Source organism: Conger conger, chromosome 3, assembly GCF_963514075.1.
Source record: "Conger conger chromosome 3, fConCon1.1, whole genome shotgun sequence".
Taxonomy (NCBI): domain Eukaryota; kingdom Metazoa; phylum Chordata; class Actinopteri; order Anguilliformes; family Congridae; genus Conger; species Conger conger.
In genome coordinates this window covers 59,321,726-59,347,671 of record NC_083762.1, presented here as the reverse complement: position 1 = coordinate 59,347,671, position 25,946 = coordinate 59,321,726, and the positions used below count along the sequence as shown (strand labels likewise).

The 25,946-nt window shown below is 44.3% G+C and overlaps 1 protein-coding gene across 2 annotated transcripts in view; it reads right to left on the bottom strand.

Moving 5' to 3' along the window:
• Window positions 1-18,133, bottom strand: part of rab3gap1 (RAB3 GTPase activating protein subunit 1) — a 32,908-nt gene extending 14,775 nt beyond the window's left edge. For both annotated transcript variants that reach the window (XM_061236179.1, XM_061236180.1), the window contains exons 1-17: window positions 18,096-18,133; window positions 17,949-18,004; window positions 16,775-16,850; window positions 14,213-14,345; window positions 13,487-13,565; window positions 13,040-13,159; window positions 12,212-12,377; window positions 11,691-11,790; window positions 10,837-10,918; window positions 9,751-9,819; window positions 9,179-9,252; window positions 8,782-8,874; window positions 8,040-8,209; window positions 7,423-7,512; window positions 6,855-7,027; window positions 4,595-4,649; window positions 2,728-3,066 (exon numbers count right to left, since the gene is read on the bottom strand). In XM_061236179.1, coding sequence (XP_061092163.1) covers window positions 2,728-3,066; window positions 4,595-4,649; window positions 6,855-7,027; window positions 7,423-7,512; window positions 8,040-8,209; window positions 8,782-8,874; window positions 9,179-9,252; window positions 9,751-9,819; window positions 10,837-10,918; window positions 11,691-11,790; window positions 12,212-12,377; window positions 13,040-13,159; window positions 13,487-13,565; window positions 14,213-14,345; window positions 16,775-16,850; window positions 17,949-18,004; window positions 18,096-18,113 — 1,893 coding nt within the window. In that variant the 5' untranslated portion in view covers window positions 18,114-18,133. The remainder of the gene's footprint in view (window positions 1-2,727; window positions 3,067-4,594; window positions 4,650-6,854; window positions 7,028-7,422; window positions 7,513-8,039; window positions 8,210-8,781; window positions 8,875-9,178; window positions 9,253-9,750; window positions 9,820-10,836; window positions 10,919-11,690; window positions 11,791-12,211; window positions 12,378-13,039; window positions 13,160-13,486; window positions 13,566-14,212; window positions 14,346-16,774; window positions 16,851-17,948; window positions 18,005-18,095) is intronic.
• Between the last annotated feature and the right edge of the window lie 7,813 nt (window positions 18,134-25,946).

Below are 25,946 nucleotides of genomic sequence, written 5' to 3'. Positions count from 1 at the left end.
CCCTTTAATAAGACCCATTTCAGTAGAGCAGCCCTTTAATAAGACCCATTTCAGTAGAGCAGCCCTTTAATACAACCTATTTCAGTAGAGCAGCCCTTTAATGCAACCTATTTCAGTAGAGCCGCCCTTTAATAAGACCCATTTCAGTAGAGCAGCCCTTAAAATAAGACCCATTTCAGTAGAGCCGCCCTTTAATAAGACCCATTTCAGTAGAGCCGCCCTTTAATAAGACCCATTTCAGTAGAGGAGCCCTTTAATAAGACCCATTTCAGTAGAGCCGCCCTTTAATAAGACCCATTTCAGTAGAGCCGCCCTTTAATAAGACCTATTTCAGTAGAGCAGCCCTTTAATAAGACCTATTTCAGTAGAGTCACCCTTTAATAAGACCCATTTCAGTAGAGCAGCCCTTAAAATAAGACCTATTTCAGTAGAGCCGCCCTTTAATAAGACCCATTTCAGTAGAGCCGCCCTTTAAGACCCATTTCAGTAGAGCCGCCCTTTAATACGACCCATTTCAGTAGAGCCGCCCTTTAATACGACCCATTTCAGTAGAGCCGCCCTTTAATAAGACCCATTTCAGTAGAACCGCCCTTTAATAAGACCCATTTCAGTAGAGCCGCCCTTTAATAAGACCCATTTCAGTAGAGCCGCCCTTTAATAAGACCCATTTCAGTAGAGGAGCCCTTTAATAAGACCCATTTCAGTTGAGCCGCCCTTTAATAAGACCCATTTCAGTAGAGGAGCCCTTTAATAAGACCCATTTCAGTTGAGCCGCCCTTTAATAAGACCCATTTCAGTAGAGCCACCCTTTAATAAGACCCATTTCAGTAGAGCTGCCCTTTAATAAGACCCATTTCAGTAGAGCCGCCCTTTAATAAGACCCATTTCAGTAGAGCAGCCCTTTAATAAGACCCATTTCAGTAGAGCCGCCCTTTAATAAGGCCTATTTCAGTAGAGCAGCCCTTTAATAAGACCCACTGCAATACACAACACAAAACCGGGCTGTAACCGGTTATTGAAGAAAACAAAATCAATATATGAACAACCATTGTTATTATTAGGGGGCCGAGCAGTGTGAAGGCACCTTATTCTTATCGTTGGTTGTACTATTAATCTCAAGGACCTATCAGCTCTACCTACTTAGATTTTCTGCCATTTTTCTTTCTTTTTTTAAAAACAAAAGCAGATTTGACCAATCTCCATGAAACTTGTTAGAAATATTATTATTATTATTAATAATAATTATATATTATTATTATTATCCATAGACCAAGGTATAAAATGTACAGTATCAGATTTTTGATATCTTATAAAAGGGAGTGTGGCTTTTGATGGAAATACCTCTAAATACAAGATTCAAGAATTGTAATGCTATCAACAACCATAATAGGAAGCTAACCCCCAGATCCGGTCCCTGTCTAATACCTACATAATGCACTTATAGGGAGGGGAAAACCCCACCGTAACGTAAGTGTTTGTAATTAGCCCTGTGTCCTGACACAGAAGTGTACTAATGTGCAGAACACCACGAGCCGAATAAATCCCTCTCAAGCAGGTAGTAATGAAACGCAGGGTCTGGAGGCCTGTGGAGCCATTATCTGCACTCTTGAGACAGAATAAAAAGTGCAGACAAGCAAAGCGAATAACACGTTAGCAGCAGGCTAATTAAACCGTGGGAAGGTGAGACCTGAGCCGTCCGCATCATTATAAAATGGCAGCAGCAGAGGAGGACTCGCATTTAAAATGGCTGCACCACTCAGGTTTAAACACGCTGACAGTCGCGGTGAAGTTAACCCAGGGCCGTCACAGTATCGCACGGTCCTGTCATGCATGACAGTCACGGCTGTGTCGGTCGCCAAAGCAGCCGTGTTGCAGGAGTTGCCACCAGAAAAATTAACTGGGGGGGGAGGTGGTTGCATTATGTTTTTACAAGGGGGGTTGATGCACGATTACAATAGAAATAAAACCAGTATTTTCAACAGAAATATTTGAGAGTGCAGAGCAGACAGCTACTTTACGCGACAGACTACAGCAAACCTAGTGATACGCCACATTGGCAACAGCCACTCCTGAGCATACACTGTCATAACACAATGGCGCAGGGTAGCCGTGTTGCGTAAGAAACACAAAGGCAACGACTATTGTGAGAAATAGAAGTGGTAGCTAAAAACTTGACACATCATCCATATCCTGCTTTCAAATTCCCGAGTTGCACGGTGCCTACTTAAACCCCTGAAATTAGAGTGCTGTTGTCCTCAGACAGAAAAGTGACAAATGTAGGAATGCACTACGTCACCCACAGTCCCCACCTCATAGCACTCCCACCGTTTAAACCAATTGAGGTTATGGTATTTTTATGGGTTTAGGGTTTGTACCAAACCTAGATTCAAATACTTTTCTCTGCTCGACTGATCTTGTCTTGAGCAATTGAGCCAAAAAGAGGACCGGAAGGCGGGGTTGGCACTTTCTGAGCGTATTTCATAGGTTCCAACCAGACAAGCCAAGTAAAGCGCAGAAGAGTATTTGAATCCAATTGTATTTTGGTACTAGGTTAGCCAGTAGGGATGTTGCTAGGGTGGAAGGCGTTAGGATAGCTTGCAGTAATGGAGAACATCCAGTTAAGAGCAACTGAAAAGAGCTTCAGTCTAAAGTTATATAATAAAGATATATTGATGAACACAGTCACAGTGAATCTATGGGTGGGTCAGGTGAGGAAGGTGCACCGACCTGCGTGACAGGGATGTAGAGGGGCTCGCTGGAGTTGAGCAGGGTCAGCTTGCCGTGGGGGTGTAGGCGGCCCTCCGGCTTCAGCTTGGCCCCGGTCTTCCCCCCGTCGGGCGGGGCCTCCTTCAGCTCCTCAGTGTCGCTCAGGCACTCGAAGAACTCGTCCTCGCTGTCGCTCCACGAGTCCCACGACTTCCCGAAGGAGGCCTCGGCCCCCTCCGCCGACCCCAGGCGCCCGTTTTCACACCCCGACACTTTCCTCTCCCGCCCCGTCTCCGTGCCCGCGCCGCCCTTCCGTAATTCGTCCCTGCTCCTCTTCCTCTCGATGCAACAGTTGAGCATCTGCAGGCAGGGATGAGGGAGGGACACGGGACAGTTGGGTCAGCAGGGAAAATAAAGCAGGGCTACGACAGGTCAGACACAGCGTTGTCACCTTGCAAAAGGGCGGCCTGTAGCGTAGTGGTTAACGTGACTGGGACCCCGCAAGGTCGGTGGTTCGATCCCCAGTGTAACCACCGTAAGACCCGCACAGCCATTGGGCCCTTTAGCAAGGCCCTTAACCCTGCATTGCTCCAGGGGAGGATTGTCTCCCGCTTAGTCTAATCAACTGTACATCACTCTGGATTGGTCTGCCAAATGCCATTAATGTAATGTAATGCAAACAGGAAACAGAACGATAGATAGATGGTTACATTTATATAGGGCTTCCCAAACACTCAAAGCGCTTTTACAGTGATGAGGGGGAACTCGCCTCAACTACCACCAATGTGCAGCACCCATCTGGGTGATGCAACGGCAGCCATTTTACACCTGTATAGAGATGAGTTCTACCAATCACACAGTACAAGGGTTTCAACCAACAGAACACCACCACTGGCGATTGATGGACATTTCCAGGCTGTACTGTGGGGATCAGGAATGTCCGCCAATCACCACGGTCGTTTCTACATTGCCTGTACAGCATTATTGGTGTGGGTTCCTCGCTGATTTTCTCCATTCCTTTTTTTCCTTCACATTCTCAGCGCCAGTGGAGTTTAAAACCCCCCGGAACCATCTCTCCCACCACTCTGCCTGCCGCCTCCGCAAAATCTGCAGAGTACCTCTGCCCCCTCGGCCCCCTGCCCTCCAGAGCTGCGCACTCCAGGGCACGATGAGCTCCACTCTCACAATGGGGCTGGCGGTTTTCACGGGTGTCTGGGCTGCACGGCAGAGAAGGTTCTAGAAAGCGGTAGGCCCACCGGGTTGCTGCTACTGCTCTGGCAAACATCCAGCCGAACAAACAGATCACGAGTAAAATGTTTGCTCGACAAGTCGCCATGGGTGAGAGCAATTTATGAGTTAGGGTAATTATGAATAATGCTTGAACACAGACTGAGCGTTAGCTGAAACACGCATTTGTGAAACAAATAAATCTAGTAGGCTTTTTTTAATAAATAAAAAAAACATGTTAATTCTTTTGCTGCCGGAGAGAGAAAGCTCTACCCACCACATTTATAAATAAGAAGACATGGGCCCTGGGGAGTCGTATAACAAACAGGGCAAATTCGCAGGTTATGAACGACGCACACAGCTGCCGCCGTGTAGGTGCTTCCTATTAAAGGAAATGTAGATAAAGAGGCGGTCCTCTGTTGCCGGGCAGGGGGGGTAGATATCAGTTTTTCTCAGAGACTTTATTACCACCTCGTCTCTCTGGAGGCACGGCGTGGGTGGAAAAAAGAAACTAAACAAAAAATAAATTAATAAATAAAAAAAACAGCAAACAGTTCCGTTTATAGCAGTGCCGCAGACTCCCAGAGCAGCCGTCACCCGGGACAACGAAGCAAATGCCAACGCAAATGGCCGCCTGCGCAATCAAGAGCTCTGAGCTCACCTGCAGCTTCTGGTGAAGAAGGCAGCACCTCAGGTCTGGGGGACCGCTGGCGAGGCTGAAAGAGAGGACACATCGGGAGGGGGGGGGGGGTTACTGTGGGGGGGCCAGAGAGAGAGAGTGGGGGGAGGTGTGTGTGTGTGTGTGTGTGTGTGTGTGTGTGTGTGTGTGTGTGTGTGTGTGAGTGTGCATGTGGACAGTGGTGTGCAAGAATCTGGGCAGCCCTGGTCAAAAAGCCTTACAATTAATGTCAAAGTGATTAAGTGAACAGAAGCGAACCTGACCTCTAAATGGTAAAACATTAAATATGAAACATTTCTTCAATTTTAATTTCAATTGTTTACAGTTTCAAAATAATAAAAAGAGGAAAAAGGCCCTGTGCAAAAGCTTGGGAGCCCTGTCAGTACTTTGTAACACCTCCTCGGACACCTATAACAGCTTGTAAATGCTGAAAGTGTCTTTCAATTTTTCCCCATTTTTCCCCATTCTTCTTGGCAGAACACCTCTAGGTCAGAAATATTCTTCGGCCTCCTTGCATGTATGGCATGTTTGAAGAATCTGAAGAGTGATTTCAATCATATTCAACTCTGGGGACTGTGGTGACCATTCCAAAACCATGGTTGACTTCGAGGTATGCTTTGGATCATTGTCTTGCTAGAATACCCAACATCTCTTCAACTTAAATGTCTGGACTGACCTTTGAACATTAGCCTCTAGAATTTCTTAATATTTGATGGAATCCATTCTTCCTTCCACTCAATATTTCCTGTGCCCCTAGCTGCCACACAACCCCAAAGCATAATGGATCAACCTCCATGCTTCACAGTTGTGGAGGTGCTCTTCTCTAAGGCTCCACCTTTTTTTCTTCAAACATATCTTCTTTGGTGGTGGCCAAAAAGTTACACATTCTTCCAAAATGCTCAGGCTTCTCAATTTTGTTTTTCAGACGTTTAATTTTGTGTTGAGGCCGTATTGTTGTGAACAGCTAGACCTGTTTTTGCTACTCTTTCTTAGGCTCTTTTGCAGTGATGTGAATTCAATCCTGAAATTATACTCACCCAACTCATTGAAGCCCTAACAAGTAAATCACCTGGATCTGGGCCTCAGTAATCATCTTTCTAAAAAAGTAACAAAGAATAATCCAAAAGGGTTCCCAAGCTTTTGCACAGGGCCCTTTAAAATATTTCTTATTCACATAAACAAGTTTACCATCTGTCCCAGACTAACAATTACCCTATACACCTAGACCCAATTCAGTATTCTGCTGCACAAACAACAGTCATCAGAAAGGTACCATCACTATCTCTTTCACTCCTTCTCTCACCCTCACTCTTCCTCAGCACTGAAAAAGATAAGCCTTTGTAAAATACACATCCCCCTTTTTTAAGCTTTAGCCTCACAGAAACCTGTGAGAAGATAAGTCTTGAGGACAAAACCTAAAATGGAAGCATTTCCACTCTGAGCACAGTGGTAGAATCTCACTGGCAGAGCACAGAAATGGCTTTTCTTTAACCCCGTCTTTATTTGATCCTGATCCCTTTGGTAGGTTTAATTTCTTGAGTATTTCAGCATATTATTTTGATAGTTTGCAGTTTTTTGAGAAGCGTTTTACCATTCTGTTGTTGTACTACGTTTTATAAAGGACGCTGCACAGTCTGCCCTCCTATTGTATTTTTAGCTTTATTTAGGCAGCGAGAGCACAGAGCGTAACAGAGAGAGAAAGGACTGTTGGGAGTTAAAATGTTACATTTAATATGTTTTACTTACTGTATTTGTAAAAATAAAGTAATCAATAGTATCTTTCTCTCGCTCCCCCTCTCTGTCTCTCTAACAACTAACTTGAAGATCTTGTTGTGTGAACTGACTCCCCTTTTGCAAATATGTAATCACTTTGGTTTCAAATATTTTTCTAGTGCCTTCTGGCCCACTGAATCGCACCAGGCAAGATCAATCGAGCACAGGAAAATAAATTTAAATCCAAAACAATTACGCATTTGACCCAGGTCTGGCCCCAGCACAGACAGTCCACCGGACTGTGCCACACGTCTCGCCACCTTTGTAATTCCTTTATTTTTATTCGGTTGAGCACTTGGGAGTTTCAAAGGAGCAGCATGGAAAGTGTCATGAAAATAAAGTTCATTATTATTACTGAGGAGCAGGTGTGTTGTGTGTTTTGTACACAGCGGAGCGCTCTGCTCTTGGGGCCCTGTCAGACTGGCTCCAGGGAGCCTGACAGCATTCGCGGGTTGGCGGCTCAGCTCACCCGTACACCAGGTGGTTGTTCTCCCAGCGGTAGCGCATCTCCAGCACAAACTCCTGCCACAGATGTGCCACGCCCCGTACTCCACCATGGTAGAAGTTGACCATGCACAGGCACAGAGCCAGGCGGTAGGTCAGACTGTCGGAGGGTGCAGACTTCAGCTGGTTGTACAGTTTCTGGAGGGAAGTGGGGGGGTTCAGTCAGTTCACCTACACAGCCTGCTCTATTCCACAAAAACTCTTAACACTGCGGACAAACGGGCCACAGAGAGAAACCAAGGCACTGCCCCAATTAACCACAGGCCCGAGTGCTCAAACCAGACCAGAGGTGGAGATCTGCTCAGCTGGAGCAGCAGGGCTGTTTCACGCCTCAGACGCTATAAACTTCACTGTTTACCCTCGGGGTGCCCGCAGCTAGTCATCAGTATTCACAGACTAAAAGATCTGCAGTATTTCTAGCTTCCAGCAATTAATATTAAGATACATGCTGGCGTTTCGGATTTAGACAAGCTGTGCCAAGTGGAAGCTCTCGAGGCAGGCGCAGACACGGCGCAGACACGGCTGAGACGTACGTAGTCTTCCGTCTCCTTGTCCACCTTGGATTCAGTGGCCTTGCTGTCGCTTGCTTCAGAGGGCCTCTCAGTAGCATCTGGGAATAGATACTAGACAGACACAGAAGGGCTACCATTAGAGGTCAAAATGTCTGCATCCTTCGGCCCACGGTTAATTCACCGACGTTGAATTCCAATTCAGGCCGGTGAATGTAATGCGTCAGCTCTTCTGACGTCTTTGTGCGATGACTAGGGTTTGCCCTGTCAAATGACAATGAAGGTTGTAGGATAGTTCATAAGTGTACTGTGGGATAAATTGTTCAGAACTGAAAATGTAAAGACTGCAGCAAGAAAACATGGTGATATGTAAAACGATACAGCAAAGTGAAACAAAAACATTTACTTCGCAACCGGGCAGAAAAAATAAGAAAACTAAAACCCAACTTTGGGTGCAAAATGAGGCTCATTGAAGAGGACCCCAGATGCGCTTAATTGGCGGGTGAAGCGATTGATCGACGGGTGAAGTGATTGATCGACGGGTGAAGTGATTGATCGACGGGTGAAGAGATTGATCGGCGGGTGAAGCGATTGTTTGGCAGGTGAAACGATGGTGAGGTGATTGATCGGCAGGTCCTCACCAGCAGGATGGAGTTGAGCACGTCGTTGCTGAGCGGTGACTCGTCGACGCGGCGGTGCCGGCGGATACGCTTGCGTGCGCTGTGCACCATGTTGGACACGGACAGCCGGGACATGGGCACTGTGCTGGGCTCCGTCAGTTTGGACAGAGCCTGGCTGATGTCACTGTTCTCTGTGGGCGGGATTTAGGATGTGACACTCAGGTCAGGGGGAGGGGTGCCTATTGTCTGGGCCTACAACTTCCTTCTCCAATAACAACACCCACTGTTCATCAGTTTCTTACACTCTGCTAATAGCTGCACCCTCCCAGACCTGGGTCAAATACATAATCATTAAGGATTCAAATAAAACTCTTTACTAAGCCTGTCTGGGACCTATGAAATGCTCTCAAAAAGTGCAAACCCCACCTTCTGGTACTATGGGTTGGCTCAATTGCAACAGGCAAGATCAATCGAGCACAGAAAAGTATTTGAATCCAGAACAATAACTTATCTGGCCCAGGTCTGTACCCTACAGTTGTTGGATATAATTACTGCTGGAGCTGCTACACTGATGGACAGAGTCAGACGACAATTAAGCGACAACTAGTTACAGTTAAGGAAAAGGAAATTTGGTTGGAGTGAATACCTACAGGATGGTAGATCTCTAGAAATAGGGTTGGTCACCACTGGTCTAGTGGCTAGTTGCCTCGTGGCAATTAGCTTCAATACTGCCCCTGCCAAATCACAGGAAGGGTGTTCTTACCTTTGCCCTCTTCTTCAAGAGAATTCTTCCCCAGAATATCCTCAGTGGTCTCTTTCCGACAGCACAGCTTAAAGAACTCCATCAAGAAGTCGCCTAAGAGACGTTAGCAGACAATGGTACTTTTGCCTTTACATTTGACACAGCTTGCCTGAGAACACAATGGTTTCAAGCCCCTGTGACACCCTACAAACTTCCAGTAACAGACCATGGTCCAGTAACTACAACCCCACATTCGTAGTATGTAGTCCACTGACATGGGCAAACTGCAGACTGGGGCAACTAGCCCTCTAAGGTGGTCATAAAAAAAACAGGGCAGCAGATCATCTAGGTCATCAGCAACAAAAACCCAATGCTAATTCAGATTGGTACAGCTGTTGAGGGAACGGGCAGTTCTTACCCAATAAGCACTGTGGGTTGTCTGCTTTCCTTACTCGCACTGACCAATGGGGAGCCTGAAGGGGGTCCAAATCACTACAGAGACACACAAAACACAATAAATACAGAGACAGACAAACAGAGATAAAAACACCTCAATTTACTTGGCTATGCCTAGACTGGGGATATATACAGAGGCACTACAAACAATCCCACAAAATTGAAGACCTCATCTTTTCTTTCCTGCGGAATTCAAATTTAAGTAAGAAATAAGAATGCTAATTTTCTGCCGCAAGTTACTTTTCGCCCCTTCAACACAAACTTGCAAAAATAAATCCTCTGGTGCGACTACATTTAAATTTTAACTTCGTTCCAAAGTGATGCTAAGGCACTCCAGAATCCACACCATCTGGTCACAGGAATTCATAAGGAGAGGCGCAGTTCACATCGTTTGAGAAGGGTGATGACACCTTGATCTGGAAAATACGTCATCTGCAGGTTTTTCCAGGAGGTGGGTATGTAATTAACAAAATCAACTTAGGCCATTATCGACACACGGCATACAGTGGGAAAGGACAGATGTTCTGTACTCACGAATACACATCATTGTCCACGACAATCCCTTCCGTCAGCTGAGGCCACGTGGTTGCCAGATGTAGCTCACTGACGATACAATAAATTCATTTATTTCATTTATTCATTTATTTATGAAATATGAAATCGCATTTCACTTAGCATAGCTGCTTACCATTGCAGAGGCGTGCTAACCAGTTTGTCAAATAAAACACTCTAAACATTGAGCAACATTAAATCTCTCTTTGAAAAAGAGAGCAAGTGCTGACAGTACAACTGATTTTCTCTGGGTGCGCAATATGGAAATTCTTGGGCAGATATCACCAACCTTGGTATTCGACTGACCATACTGATGCTGATAGCTCCCTATTTTACATTGCAACAGAAACACTAACTGCAACCAAGTTTCCACATTCATGGGAAAAAGTAGATGAGTGGATTTTTCAAATTTTATTTACATCACAAAATATTTCATTTATTTCATATCATTATTAAGCAAATAGCCTGAATCTAGAGAACTACTACTAGCTATATTACATTGCTTATGAGGTTGGCTCATGAAAATGAAAAATGATAGGTACAAAAGGTAATTTCCGACTTCTAAAGGGCAAGAGAGGAATTGCAGCAACAAATACCCTCAAACCACAACACAGTTTATCCCTCCCCCTTCTTTGTGAATACACGGACGTTGAAACAAGCCCCCTCCCCCCACGCCATTGGCTGTGGACATTAGAACTAATTTTCAATTATTATTTAATTGCTTTGGCATGTCAACTGTATATTTTGGAACCCGAATTAAAGGACTATAAAAACAGGCAGAGGGTGAGTCAGTGAGCCTTTTTCAATGATAGGAAGGGATTTACAATGGTCTTGTAACAATGTTTTAACACACCTTCAAGTATGCATAACGATTAAAAGAGGTTCAGATAGCTATGATTAGCGTTGCTTCCTAAGCTATTGTCGAGCAGTAACGACACAACTGTGATATCATCATGCATCCCTAGATTTTACTTCGCACGGCTGAGCTTCAAGGTTGAGTGACATCAACCCGTGCCCACGGGGAGGAGTCTAATGTGTGCAGTTACCCAGGGAACAGTAAATTCCTACCTGATAGGGTCTTCACACGCGCCAAAGGGGAGTTTCCCAAACTCCACCCCACCCACCTCCCCGGCCAGGAGAGCATCGAAATCTGCAGAAAATAATACATTTCCCAGAATTTCAGGTCAGAATGTGTGAAGCAGGTACTTCAATGACTCAGTGCCCGTGAAAACAATATGCAAACCGGCACTTTAAATGCTATCAACCAAGAACAAGAGATGGCTCATATAATACAACACTAAGACCACTTAAATTATCAAGGTAATGAGGTAATGAAGAAACAACCATCATTTTAAATCTGGGATGACTGGCTGACAGCACGGCTCCTCCAGCTCGAGCCATTTAAACCTCTTTTTCACCCTCCGTTCCAAAAGGACAAAACCCCCCAAAAAAACAACAACACACAAGGGAAAATTAGGCCTGTCTGTCAAGCCTCATTCTTTTCAGAGAAGTGTCTGAGTTATGAAAAGCCTGCGTGCCTCGATCCTAAAGCTTTCAGACCCCCCCCTTCCAACCGACCCCCCCTTCCAACCTTCCCAGAAGCCGATCAGACTGAAGGATCACTTCACGGGGCGGAGGAGAAGCCTGAAAGCGGAGCACTTAACATTTCAGCAACCCAAATATATGGTTTCGGGGGCAAAAAAAAAAAAAAAAAAAAAACATAAGCTGAGGCGGGGAGGTTTTCAGGTTTAAAGGTTTCACCGTTCGGAGCGAAAGGTTCTCGTCTCGGCGCTGACAGCTGCTATTGTGGGGGGCATGTTACCGATTCAACCTAGCGAAGAGCCGTCGTCTCTCGGCGTTCGGTTGAAGGCTAAAACGCCTCCACTTACAGCAGCGTGGTGCAGGGCTGTGATTAAGCCTACCTGGGGGTTGCTGCGGCCAGGAGCACTGCTGCCAATCCTGAAGGACGTATGTGAACCTGATGGCTATGCTGATGGGGGGCAGTGGGGTGAGAGGGCAGCCCTGTGGAGAGGTTTAGCATTAGCTTCGCCGTGCTGCTAACCACCCCGACAGACAGAAGACCAAGAATCACACACAACCCGGTTCTGCCTCTCTGAGGAACCAAGCGAAACTAGGGCTCCTCTTCCGGAAAATGACCTTCATTCAGCACATTAATAATTACAGATTCGTTTATTTTAAGCTCCCGGGGAATCGTGAGTAATTGAGAATAGGCTCTGGGTGAGGCGGCTGCTCTGACGCACCGTGTCATGTTCCCTTTGTTAGCGCGTTCGCCGAGGCTTAGCTTCCCGGAGAACCCACCGCGTGTGCCTTTGAATTTGAAGATGCAACTATGTGAGTGAGACTGTAAGATGTTCCTGTGTGAGGGTGCCGGGGGGGGGCTGAATAAAAGAAGGAGCATTTGAGGGCTGCACCCCTTACTCACAATCTTGGACTTGAAGATGTCCAGCAGGCCTGAGAGGTGGTTGTACTGGCTGGGGACTTTGCGGAGGTGGACCATCTCGAAGTCGGTGCGCACGCCTGGCCCCTGGCACTCCCCGGCGTACATCCGTCGCCATTTCTGCTGGATCTGAACGAACACGGGAACCTGGCTGTTCCACAGAGGAGGGGGGGGCATTGGGGGTACATTTAAACACCAGCCAGTACACTGCCATGACAATCCCCATTCATCATAACACTTTCCCTAAGGGTATGGGAGCATCTTCAGTCCTACTGGAAAAACCCAGTACACAACATCACTCATTATTTACCTTACCCAGCCAAAGAGCCCCACCTAGTGGATAGAAGGTGAATAACTAATTTGAAAGATTGGACAGCAGGAGAGAGGAGCTTAAGGTTGGTGATGCTATAGAAGTGCCACAAACACCATAGCAGTTTGGCATGACCATAAATGTGCCATTATTCTGTGAAAGCCATTTGCAGAAAATGAGTAATAATGTACTGCCATTATTCTGTGAGAGCAGTCTGCAGTAATGACCAATAGGGTAATGATGTTATTCTGGGGGAGCAGTTTGCAGAAATGACCAATAGGGTAATGATGTTATTCTGTGAGAGCAGTTTGCAGAAATGACCAATAGGCTAATGATGTTATTCTGTGAGAGCAGTTTGCAGTAATGACCAATAGGGTAATGATGTTATTCTGTGAGAGCAGTTTGCAGAAATGACCAATAGGGTAATGATGTTATTCTGTGAGAGCAGTTTGCAGAAATGACCAATAGGGTAATGACGTTATTCTGTGAGAGCGGGGTCCTACCAGCCGGTGTTGGCGAGAGAGATGGAGACGGAGCTCAGCAGCAGGTTACACTTGGATTCACTGATGATGGCCTCACAGTTTGTCCCCGGAGAAATAACCACAAACTCCCGCACACCGTACCTGCAACCAGCACAACACAGATCACACACCATACCTACAACCAGCACAACACAGATCACACACCGTACCTACAACCAGCACAACACAGATCAAACACCATACCTGCAACCAGCACAACACAGATCAAACACCATACCTGCAACCAGCACAACACAGATCACACACCGTACCGCCAACCAGCACACACTGAGGACTCCTTCCTAAATAAACACTAAGCTGCTCTCAAAATAAGAGGCACAACTTGCAGGAAGACGCATAGGTCATCCTGCACTGAGGAGACATTCATTGGTTGCTTTGGTAACAGGAACATGCTTGTGTCACACACACCATCTGACGAGGCAGTGCGCTCTGGGAGGGAAGTCATTATTCATACACAGCAGGTCCTGCATGGCTCCAGGGACAGCATCTGCAGGGGGGAGGGGGTCACAACATGGTCAATAACACATAACACAGCCAATAACACATAACAAAGATGTTAGCATAACACACTCAGTCAGAGCGGGGCGGCCTGTAGCGTAGTGGTTAGGGTAAATGACTGGGATACGCAAGGTCGGTGGTTCTAATCCCAGTGTAGCCACAATAAGATCCTCACAGTCATTGGGCCCTTGAGCAAGGCCCTTAACCCTGCATTGCTCCAGGGGAGGATTGTCTCCTGCTTAATCTAATCAATTTTACGTCGCTCTGGACAAGAGCGTCTGCCAAATGCCAATAATGTAATGTAATGTAGATCAGCGGCAGTGTGAAAGCTCTAGATCAGCGACAGAGCGAAAGCTCTAGATCAGCGGCAGTGTGAAAGCTCTAGATCAGCGACAGTGTAAACGCTCTAGATCAGCGACAGTGTGAAAGCTGTAGATCAGCGACAGTGTGAAAGTTCTAGATCAGCGGCAGTGTGAAAGCTCTAGATCAGCGACAGTGTAAACGCTCTAGATCAGTGACAGTGTAAACGCTCTAGATCAGCGACAGTGTGAAAGCTCTACATCAGCGACAGTGTGAAAGCTGTAGATCAGCGACAGTGTGAAAGCTCTAGATCAGCAGTGGTGTGAAAGCAGATACCTTCTTCAGGTTCCTCCTTTCCATCATTCTCAGCTGAATCCTGCTTCAGATAATGATGCGTTATTGAGAATTTGAAATCGGCAAAATTGATATCCTGAGTCTTCTCCTCCCAGGTGCCGGCAGAGTATTCTCCCTGGACAGATTAGGGATGCAAGCAACCAAATATCATCATATTCTACATATTCTTCACCTGGTTATTACCACAGACAAACACCAGAGCATTATAATAATATTCATTAAAAAAAACAGACTGCATGTCATCTTTCACAACCACAAATAATTTAACAGGCAGGAAGCTTGTGTCAACCAGCACCCATACAGCACCCACAGCAGGCATTCAGCATGAGAGCGCTCAACACACTGCCTGGAGGAGGGCACAGAATTAATAATTTAACTGTGTGATGATAAAACTCAAATTAAAATATGTATTCAAAATACTTTCAAAATGCATATAAAACTCTTTACATGCCTGTAAAATTAAGAAAACAGTCCGGCAAATCCCATAATTATCTCCAATCGAAAAACATAGAACCATATAAAATATCAATAAATGGCAGGAATATGGCTGTTGTTTCAAATAATTCCACACTTTATGTAGTTGAAAGGGGGGAGGGGGATACCCGCTCGTCTCCTGGTCCATGCACACTTAAGGATGGTCGCACTGACTAGGTGGGGTGTGAAATGGTGGGGTGTGGAATGGCGGGGGTGCAGACAAGGTGCAAGACAAGAACTGGCTTATCTAGAATAATCTTTCATAATGTTGGAAGCGAGCTGGTCCACGCAATATGATATTATCATCAAGAGATTCATGGTTTTATCCTCTTTATGATGAGACCAAACATGAATATATTAGGAGGTAATCCAGCTCAGATATTGAATACCTCAACAAAAATGGAAGTTTATTTCCGCTCAAAACAACAGATATTTGCAGACAATTGTTACCTCCAAGCAATTGTAATCTCTACATTCAGGCAAAATATATCTCACCACTTGGGTTTATAAACTTGAAATTCTAAAACTGTAAACTCTAACTGGCAGGCCTCAACAACCATCTTTATAGACATTGAGGCATTCAATTAATGATTTCAATGAGATTTCAGAGATTGGCATTCAAAATTACACTCAAAAAGGAACCATGATACTTGTGCATTCTCTGACCCCGCTGGCAGCTGACCTCCTAATGTCCTGTGTTTCTTCAGAAGGTAATAAAACCCTAAGACACCTTTAGATTTGCATAGAGATAAGACTTCTAGTTGCCCAAAGAAGACCTCCATTTGTATTTCTGTGGGGAAAACGGAGAGAGCAATAGACCACATGCCCACTATCAAACAAAGCAGGCCACCAATCACAATGTGACATTCATGGCCTATGAGCAAGTTTGCCAGATCAAATTATATTGTCTGATTCTCCAAGGCAATGATCAAACTAGATCAGACAGGATGTTTGAGGGCCACAGGGAGTCAGGTGTTGTTTAAATATATAATCTCCTATGAAAGCATCCCATGCTGGGCAATTATTTTTCTGATTGTTCCTGCAGAAAGACTGCCCCCTACTCACACGAACAATGGCAACCTCAGTTCCCCAGGTCTTCTGTGATTCTTCTGTGAACCAAGCATCATTAGGCAGGTGAAAGATGGATGGCTCATAAAAAGGGCATAATTTTTCTGCAAGCTGTTTTCATGCCCCAACTTTCACCCTCTAAACTTGTGCTGCTGATAAAAATTACTGCCAGTTCACAGTCTGATCCATTACTTTCAATTCCCGTCACATGCAATTAATTGCCAACAAACTAGATGAATTGGCAACAAACACTGTCACCTTAACTGGGAATCTGTATTCTTCTCAGAGATGTGTTTGAAGAAAACGTGCTTCCTCTCTGCTTTCAATAAATAAAAAAGGAGTGATGTGTGCATTTGGAGATGGGGAAGAGCTTCCTAATTGTACCAAAAATAATAATCTGGTTATAAATGATAACCAAACAATTGTACAACAACAAAGAACAATGAGTCTAATAACTCATAAAAGTTACCTAGTCAATGCAATGTTTATGTAATGAATTTTGTTACATTCTATAATTAGACCCAAATTTCAGTCTGACAAATAGACCGATTTAGTCCTCAGTCATACACTGCCATACAGTAGTTCAATAAAGCTTCTGCACCTACTGAAACAACGACAACAGACACCAAAAAGCACCCTGTTGCCATTCCAGTGAACCCCCCAGGAAAACTAGGCGCGGGTGCCCCCCAATAACAATGTCAGAGACTTGGGTGCAGCCACCCAATAGCATTGTAAAAGGGGGTTCAGCCCCCAATAATACTCTGTAAAACCATTTGCTCCCCCAGTAACTCTGTAAAAAGCTTGGGTGGACCGGTTCTTTGGCATACTTGCTGCAATGTGCAAACTGCTTTGAGAAATTTGGCCAAACAAGGGAAATTACGAAAGGAAAACAAGACATTGTGCGAGAGTATAATGTGCAGTCCATGCAAATGATAATAAGTGTCTTTCCTGTTTTCCGTCTGAGGGCAATCACTATGGCAGTGTGAGAGATAAGAGCTCTACCTTCTCCAAAGGTCTTCCTCCACTGCTACCAATCAGCTTCCAATCGTTCAGCACTTCCTCCACCCTGGTCACAAACCTGCCGCCACAGATTATAGGATGTCAATTTGGGCTCTGCACAACAGTGCAACATGCTCTTCTGAATGTGTGTACATTCTGCATGCCTGCCTGCCTGCTTACGTGTGTGAAAATAAACACATGCCAGTTTATGTACAACTGAATTCAGTGAATATTCATTCCCATAGGCAGCAAGGAAGGTTCAGGTGAAGGCATTCACTTATCACCTTTGTGATAAGGGGCAATGTACCAGAACGGAATAACTATAAATACACATGAATATTTATCCGCATGTATGCAATGTTTGCTGCCTGCTCTATGATATCGTTTTGCCTATCAGACCGGGACTAGAAGAGTTCTGTTTTGTCAAAAGGAAGAACTCGCTGATGAATATTCAAATCAGCAAGGCAGCCTTCTGCAGTACAACGACACTGAATTTGCCAGGGCACATCGCTGGCGTCCACATATCCACCAACATACTGTAATGATGCAACCACTAAATAGCCAGTGAACAACTACTTAAGCGAGATAGACAGCTGTTTGGGTTCACACCTCAAATGGGCCATTTCGTGACAACAGCATCTATGACTACGTTGGTCCTCTGATCGAGTACGTTTAGATAAAGGAAATGTTGTCTATCTACTTTTCCTAGCTCAAAGGAAATGCAGATTCAGCGCTTCACACTCTGTCTAATCAGTTGGAAAACTGACGTTTTTACACAATGCGTTAAACTTGGCGAACTAACTCTGCTACATTACCTTAGTATTCAGAATGAAGCGACTAGTTTCTACTCTGTCTTTTGCTAGTTGGCAAGAAATGAACGCCCCTGGAATAACTGGCTAGTGTGGCTAGCTAAGTAAAGACAGGCTAAACAGTGTACCCAGCTTGCTACCTAAGCTAGTTTGGACAGCCAACTGTCAAGCAAAAAGTCTTCCGGCAATGTAGCTAAGGATGAAATTTAAACCAATGTCGCTGCTTGCCGTAAAAATAAACAGTACCGTTTGCTAGTTAAACAACAATAAGTGTGGACAGAAGTGTTTACTTCCCGACTCGGCCAGCTAAGAAGCTTCTCCATAATGCTAGCTACTGCTGTCATGATGGCATCGCTGTCTCCACCTACCTCTCCCACTCCGATGCAGTAGTGAAATCGGTGATCTCAAATACCTCCGACTCGGGCTGTAAGAATCAATAACGTTTTGCATTAACTTTCCACCTTCAATAAGAAATGTTTTTCGCTAATTATAGTTAGACACACACTGATACTTACATCACTATCAGCGGCCATGATGAACTCTTTTTGTTTGCGTACGGATGCATTATGGGAATTATTGTTCAGTGGTCGCAATATTTAGGGAGCGTTGCAAAAGTGCAATTTCTTGTGTGTTGTTCCTGCCCAAGGCTAAGTTGAGCATTGTCATAAATATTGTCACTTTTAAAACTTATTACAATATGCTAATGAATCAATACGTCAGCCTGCCTCATCATTCCGTTCAATCCCCATTAACCTTAAATAAGTAGCATATTTATTTTTCGTGAGGTTGTTTCCAAGTAACACAAGGCCATATATTTAAAGGGAGTGTGTGATGAATAGTTTTTTTCTACTTCGAATAAACCGAGTGATTACAAGAACAGTAGTGGTTAAACGTGAAGGGGAGCATCTAGGAAAATTGCAATGACTGTAATGATAGCTACATCTCAGAGTATTTTTTGTTGATATGCGTGCACGTGGCAGTGATGCACAGCACCACTTCTTAAAATAGTGTTTGTTTTTTCCATAATCTACTTCCATTTTAGAAAGATGAATTCAGTTATATTCATAAATACATTTCTGAAAAACCTGAAGAAATAGCACAACGCATAATTTTCCGCACATTATTTTTTAAAATAACCACTAGGTGCCGACAAATAGAAAGAGGTTTCACTTTGGTATGATGGTAGCCTGTTTCCTGTAGCCTATGGATTGACATTCCCCCAGAAGCTCGTGAACTCCAGTGGTTACAAAAGGTATTGCAGTTTGGTGCCAAAAAGCAGATTTCCCCATTGAAGTCCATTCAAAACTAAGTTACCTTGCCGTTTTATGTTTGTTATCTTGGACAGTACTTTTAAATTCAAAATTTCTTCACACTGAACTAATTACTTTTTGCTGCACATAAGAAAAAAAATCCTTTTAATTCCTTCCTGTTTAAATGGTAGGCATTTATATAGCGCCTTTATCCAAAGTGCTGTACAATTGGTGCTTCTCATTCACCCATTCATACACACTCACACCCACAGCGATTGGCTGCCATGCAAGGTGCCAACCAGCAAGTCAGGAGCATTTGGGGGTTAGGTGTCTTGCTCAGGGACACTTCAACACAGCCCGGGCAGGGAATCGAACCGGCAACCCTCCAATTGCCAGACAACTGCTCTTACTGCCTGAGCCATGTTGCCCCCGGTTTAGGCACCTAGTGTGCATGCTCTGGTGCCAAAAGCCCCATAGTCAAACATGGCAGCCCCCATGAATTGCCTTCTTGCACCATTGATCAGCTCCCTTAGGAATCCATGGAACCAGTAAGCAGAAGCTATCTGCAGTTCTTATATTATCTTGATGCTGTATTGAGGAGGTCTACAGGGTTTCACAAATACACTTGGTGAGCAGAATGCATTGAAGTGTAAAGCGGATTCAAAATATCCATGCCTGAGTAGTTTGTGCTGCTTGCAAACCACAATAAATGCCGGACTATAGAGCACAAAAAAATAGGATGACGAAGCGGCCTTTCAACATGAACATGTTCTTTGCATGATAATACAACCACACTCAATGTCCAATAGGTTATCAAAGAAATTGTCAAATCTAAAAGATCTGCAGAAGATCTTCTAAAGCGTGCTCCAAGTAGTGAAATATTCTGGGGCTTTTTGACTCTTTTGGGGTTGTGTGTGATGTTTTGCATGTTTTGCATTTGTTTAAACTGATTGAAGAATGTCCTGGGTGTCTTCATCTACTACAGACAGCATGATGTGGTCTTCTTGGCTGCAATAGAGGCCTAGTAGAGTGGTTACGCTCAGTTCAGCAGCAAAGTGGTAGTACTGTCTTGAGGCATGATCTGAGCCTGTAAGGTAAGACATGATTGATCAGCAATGTGCAGGACAGGAGTACAGCCTGTACCAGATTGCGTAACAAGTGGATGCATTGCAGAGGCCAAATTATCTCCCCTATGATTGAAGTAGGCTGTTTCAAACTGAAAATGTCCTGAGTTTTGGTCCAGTCACCACCTGGACCTGCTGTATACCTGCATACACCTCAAGAGGTATCCCCTCAACTTCCTGTCCAAGGTATTCAACCCTTACTTCCTACAGACACTGCAAGATATGAAAAAGTTTAAATCAAGATTGCCAGACTTTGGAAGCTTTTACCAAAATGTTTTTTTTATTTTTTATTAACAAATGAGAAAGTCTTGGGGAACTGCCAAAGGAAAATTGTCTTTGGGATTTAAGTGAAGATGGGGATTTTGAGGAAGGTTTTGGTCCTCAGACCTGTATCGATGAAGAGTAGATTAAAGATAAACACTTAAGGCTTCATCTCAGTAATGAAGCCATTGGATGGTAATAAATAACTCCACCAACAAATTTACTGCAGTCACAGTCACATAGCTGTGTGTCATACAACTTCAAGGAGAACAGCGTGTGCCTCTCAGCCCAAATAAAAGGTGAAGTAGCTCTGGGACACTATATTAGTGTTGCAATTAGCTGAAAGAGTGTAGTACAGTACACATTAAGTACAGATTGCATTATATACACTAGGCAACCCAAAGAATAAGGAGCCTGTTCAACCTGTCTGGCATTACATAAGCCCAATGCCACATTTTATTGTATTTTGTTGCATCTGCACCAGCTCCTGTACTGTACATGGTGTACTGTGAATTTCAGAGGCAGAAACAATAGGAGGTTAATTACAGCGATCCCTGCCAGGCAGACCCAGACATAGCCCTTCAGGGGCCCTGAACTGATATGACAGAATCACGCAAACACAAAGAGTAAAGAGAAGCCCATCTCCAGAAACCTTCATTCTTGCATTTCTTTGTACAGTTTTAAATCACAATGTTAAATTTTATGTTTTGGTGCATATTTGTCCTAGACAATCACTGGAACGACATTCCAATAATTTTAATGCCATGCTACCTTGTCCCCACAACCTTCAATCAAGTTCTGTCCCTAACATTGAATTAACCCCAACAACTTGTATAAGGATAAGGACTGGAACTCTGATCAGGAAGAGATCTTTCTTTCTAAAGATTGAATAAGATATGTCCTTTCCATATCGTTGAATGTAGTAATTGCCTGAGACCCAGACATTTTTGTCCCCTGTAGGGGAGTCACTGGTCTTAATCTCCATAACCATATATTCTATGCCGAAACCAAAACTACAAGGAACATTGAATAAGAATGAAATAAATTACACTTGTATTAGGTCAAAAATATTTCCCCGGACTGTGGATATACAAGTTCAACTATTAAGCATGTTATAACAATTTGGTATTTAAAATGGTTATGTTCCTGAATTTTCTTTAAAAGTGATTCAGGAATTCTGGTGTTTTCGTTTATGCTCATGGAAAGAAAATATCCTATGTACAGTTCTGCGTGGCTGATTCAGCATGTATTAAACATAGTTTCAATGTAAAGTCTCATAACAGCATATCTATGTCAATGGGACTCTGCTAATCCAAGAGGCATGTTAATGTTCTTAATTCATGGTGTGTGCGACCAGCATTCATTGCTTTGTTGCAATGCCAGGCCAACCGTCTCCTTGGTAACAGAGTGTAAACTGAAAGCGCTACTTTGCGCTGTGAGGGCCTGCCCAGACAGAAGGAAAAAAGAAAACAATCATGAAGATTTGAAAGAAGGAGACTGCATGCTGTAAATCGATGGAAGTAAATGCTGAATAGATAATACAACAGAATTGAGTACATTCCGAATAAAGGGTCTGACGGCACCAGGGACAACCCAAGGTAGGTCCAACTTTCACATTGAAGCTCCCAGGTGAGATGGTAACACCACTCTGTTTTCTTTTGTGTTGAATACGCTGGACCTGTCACAATTGGACCTGTAAGAATTTTGTTATGGCAACGGTGGTCTTGAAACTTATAACAAAGTCTCTGGCAGACAATCATTATTCTATAATGTACTGCAACTGGTACCACTCTAAATGAATTGTTTGTTCATACAGTGAAAGTCTAGGGAGCGAGATGTGTAGCCAGCATTCTTAAGTCTTATTTTGTGCTGCACATGCTCCGTAAGGCGACTTAATGTCCTGCAACCACACTCTCGCTCTGTGGGGACACTAATTGTCTTTAGGGACTCACATCAGTAGGTCAGACAAACACCCAATTAGCATAGCTGTCATATCTGGCCCATCAGAGTATTAGATTAGGAGTGGATGATCCCCAGAACAACCTCAGATACGGATAGCGGCGTAGCACTCGGCGCGAGCAAGCTTTACACACAGAAGGCTCTACAAACTTGCAGTTTCTCAACACGGAGCAGTTTTTTAAATAGTTTGTGCTGAATTGTCAGGATACTCAGCATGAGTACGGAGCTTGAGGAAGCAGTTTTGGACAGAGACCTGGATGTGGTGGGCAAGTGGATGCAGGAGGGGGACTTCTCCCCGGAGGACGTGGACCAGCCGCTCAGCGAGGAGGGCGGCACGCCTCTTATCGGCGCCTGCCAGAGGGGCCTGACTCGGGTGAGAGAGATTACACTTAATTAGATCCAGCAGGCAGGGCCGCTGTGCACAAAGAGTCTGTACAAGACAATGATCTGATTCTAGCTGATAAGCCCTCTACGTACAGTCTTGTACTTATCTTGACACGCTAATTACAGGCCATTGCCTTATCAACATAAATTCACCTTATGGACATGACAGATTTTTGATAGTGGAAATTTGAGAAGCCATTCAATTGATTATTTAATGAATTGGTGCCTGTGTTTTTCCTACAAAGACAGGTAAAGCATGTGACAAACATAGCGTGTATGAAGAGGGAGGGTGGAGATTACATCATCGTACCTCAGTGCTACTGCCTTATTCTGTATTGAGAAATTCTCTGGGGCATCTGTTTCAAAACAACTTGTGGTTTTCCGTAATAGGCTAAAGACACAGGAGATTCTGCTTTCTCTTCAACCTGCTGACTTTCCTCCCAGGAAATTCCCGGAACATAAATAAACTGCTGTATGGTTTTTCCCTCATTACGTAATAATACATCATGCAATTTTGTAGACAGTAGCAAGTGCATATTTTATTTTATTGATACTGAGCTTATCCTGTGTGAATAGCAAACTTTAATAAAATATTTTATTTCACCTAAATTCAGTGTTTAATTTGGTTCATATCTTTTTATGAACTTGACATTTAGTAACCTGAACCATAACATATGCCATGTATAACCCAGAGTTTGTAAACTAAACAAACAAAAAAATCTTAAGAAACTGGAATTCACCTCTCAACTTAAAAGCATTTTCTGCTCTAACTGAATAAAAATGAGGAAATATTTAATATAAAGACAGGGGCAGCACATAAAAAATTCAGTTCAGTAGAAGTGAATCATCTGCTACTGTGTCATCGTTATTCTGAATGCCACGGTTACCTTTTCTTGATGTACTGATGTAGTCACTGATAAGGGACTGTTTCTTTGTGAAACACCCTTACAGGCTTATAACTGTCTAATGTTCTGCATTGTTGCCTGCAGGCTGTACACTTTCTGTTGGAGAAAGGAGCAGACATGACTCTCTGCAACCATCACGACCAGACAGCGGTGCATTTGAGTGGGCCAGACCTGCAGGGGGAGCTATTGGCAGCGGCATCCAGTCACCGGTCTCCTCAGGCCCAGCTGCTATGCGCTGCCTGGTGGGGGGATCTCCACTCCCTGCAGAACCTGCTGGTGAGTGGCTCCGATGACATAACCCTGAGGCCCACGGCATTGTGGGAATCGTTGGACCCACAATGCAGGCTTGAAATGTGATATTGACATAAGTTGCTTTTCTACCAGGGAACAATGGATGAGAATTTAGACACACACTGGGGTTGTACAGAGAGTCTCCAATTCATAACAAGTTTTCCATCAGTGATTATGTTTGGTAATTTTAGGTTGTAGTGCAGGCACATATCAAATTTCAAAGTTGCTGTGCCATGTTTACTGTGCAAGCATGTTGTTATGACATGTTGCTGCACTGTCTTCTGCAAACAATATTGGCAGCTGTGTACAGTGTAAACAGTGTACAGTGTTCTGTTTGGTAACAGTTCTGTGGTTTTGTTTGGCAGGTTCAGAAGGAGCAGGTGGATGTGAATATTCAGAATCGTGATGGGCTGACACCTCTGATGTTAGCTGTGAGAGATGTAGACCTGTTTGAAGGGCTAGAGACCCAGATGACTTGGGAGTATCGACCTGTGGAGGTTGTCGCAGAACTACTGGGCTTCCAAGCGTAAGGTTCTAACCATCCCAGCATGTCTTGCTTTAGACAAACAGTCTGCTGTGGTTTGATCTTAATTCCCATTTTACATGGTGGACTATATATAAATAGTCTGCTTTTTACAGAATCATATACCCTGGTATAAAATCCAGCTCTTACCAGCTTGAAATGACCAGCTACCATCTGTTTCAAAACATAGCATGAGCTGGTCAAACCATGTTGAGTATGGAGCTGGTCTGAACTGGTCAGCCAGCTACCAGCAGCGCTTCCCCCAGAAGAGGGGCAGACTGGCTCAGCTGGGCTGGGTGAGGTCCTGGTAGGCTGGTGGGCACAGGCTCCCCCTTTCCTGCAGCCCTGAGGGGTGTGGGCAAGCAGGAGCATCCTTTCATCATCAACAAGCTCTGTCCTGTGTCCAAAGGGCTCAACCTAGCTTGCACTGTTTTTGTTTGTTTTTTTGGCAGGGTAGTCATAGAATGCAATAAATAGCAATTTCATAAATAAACACAATAGAGTTCTCTCTCTCCAACAGTGCCCTAGCAGTATATGACCAGAGGGGGCGGTGTGCTCTCTACTATGCAGCTCAGGTGAAGAGCGCATTGCGGGAGGAACTCATCCAGTTGCTATTGGAGTCTCTCTCACAGTCAGGTCAGTGGTGAACATGGAGCCAGCAGACAGACTGTTTTCATCTGTTATTTTGGGTAAACACATCCAGTGAATAAAGGATACTCATAGCTAAATCCAGATGGATCCTGAAGGTGTGGAGCTCTCTCTGCAGGCAGCGTTATCTGTGAGCTAACACAAACTCCCTCTTGGCAACAGTGCCCACAGGCCTGGACCCAGACTGCTGTGATCCTGAGGAGCTCTCAGCAAACTCCCCTGACTCACCCCTCACCCACAGCTTCCTCATACAGACTACAGCCAAAGCAGAGGTGGGTAAACACTTACACTCGTCCGGAACAGCAAATTAACAAGTTCATTCATTCACACCTAATTGTGTGTATTGTTCCACCACTCAACAAAATATGAAAAATGGTGATTTAACATGAGTGGGCGGCCTGTAGCGTAGTGGTTAAGGTAAAGGACTGGGACACACAAGGTTGGTGGTTCTAATCCCGGAGTAGCCACAATATGATCCGCACAGCCGTTGGGCCCTTGGCAAGGTCCTTAACCCTGCATTGCTCCAGGGGAGGATTGTTTCCTGCTTAGTCTAATCAACTGTACGTCGCTCTGGATAATCTGACAAATGCCAATAATGTAATGAGTGAAATTTACTTCTTACTTTTTTTTTTTTTTTAACTTAGTTGAAAGACAATGGTGATATACACTATTTAATACAAGTGCATTGAAGAGCATGGCAATGGGAATATTGCACTGAACCGTTGGTATACATAAAATGGCTGCTTTATTGTTAAAAGTGAAAGAGATTACTTGGCTGACCAGTCATTTGCAAAAAGTGAATGAGCTGAAAGATAATCAGCAGGCAGCTCTAGTGAAAGGATGTGTGCTCTGCTATAAATCTATCAGGGATGCATTAAAATGTGTGTAAGTAGAGCAGACAGAAGCATGACAGGCTCAGTTACACCCACACTGTGGGTGTGACGGTGAGAGTATCCAGGGAGGAGGTTGAGTGAGCAGCTGGTCATTGCTTAATGGCCGGGGCATGATTGAATTGAGGCAG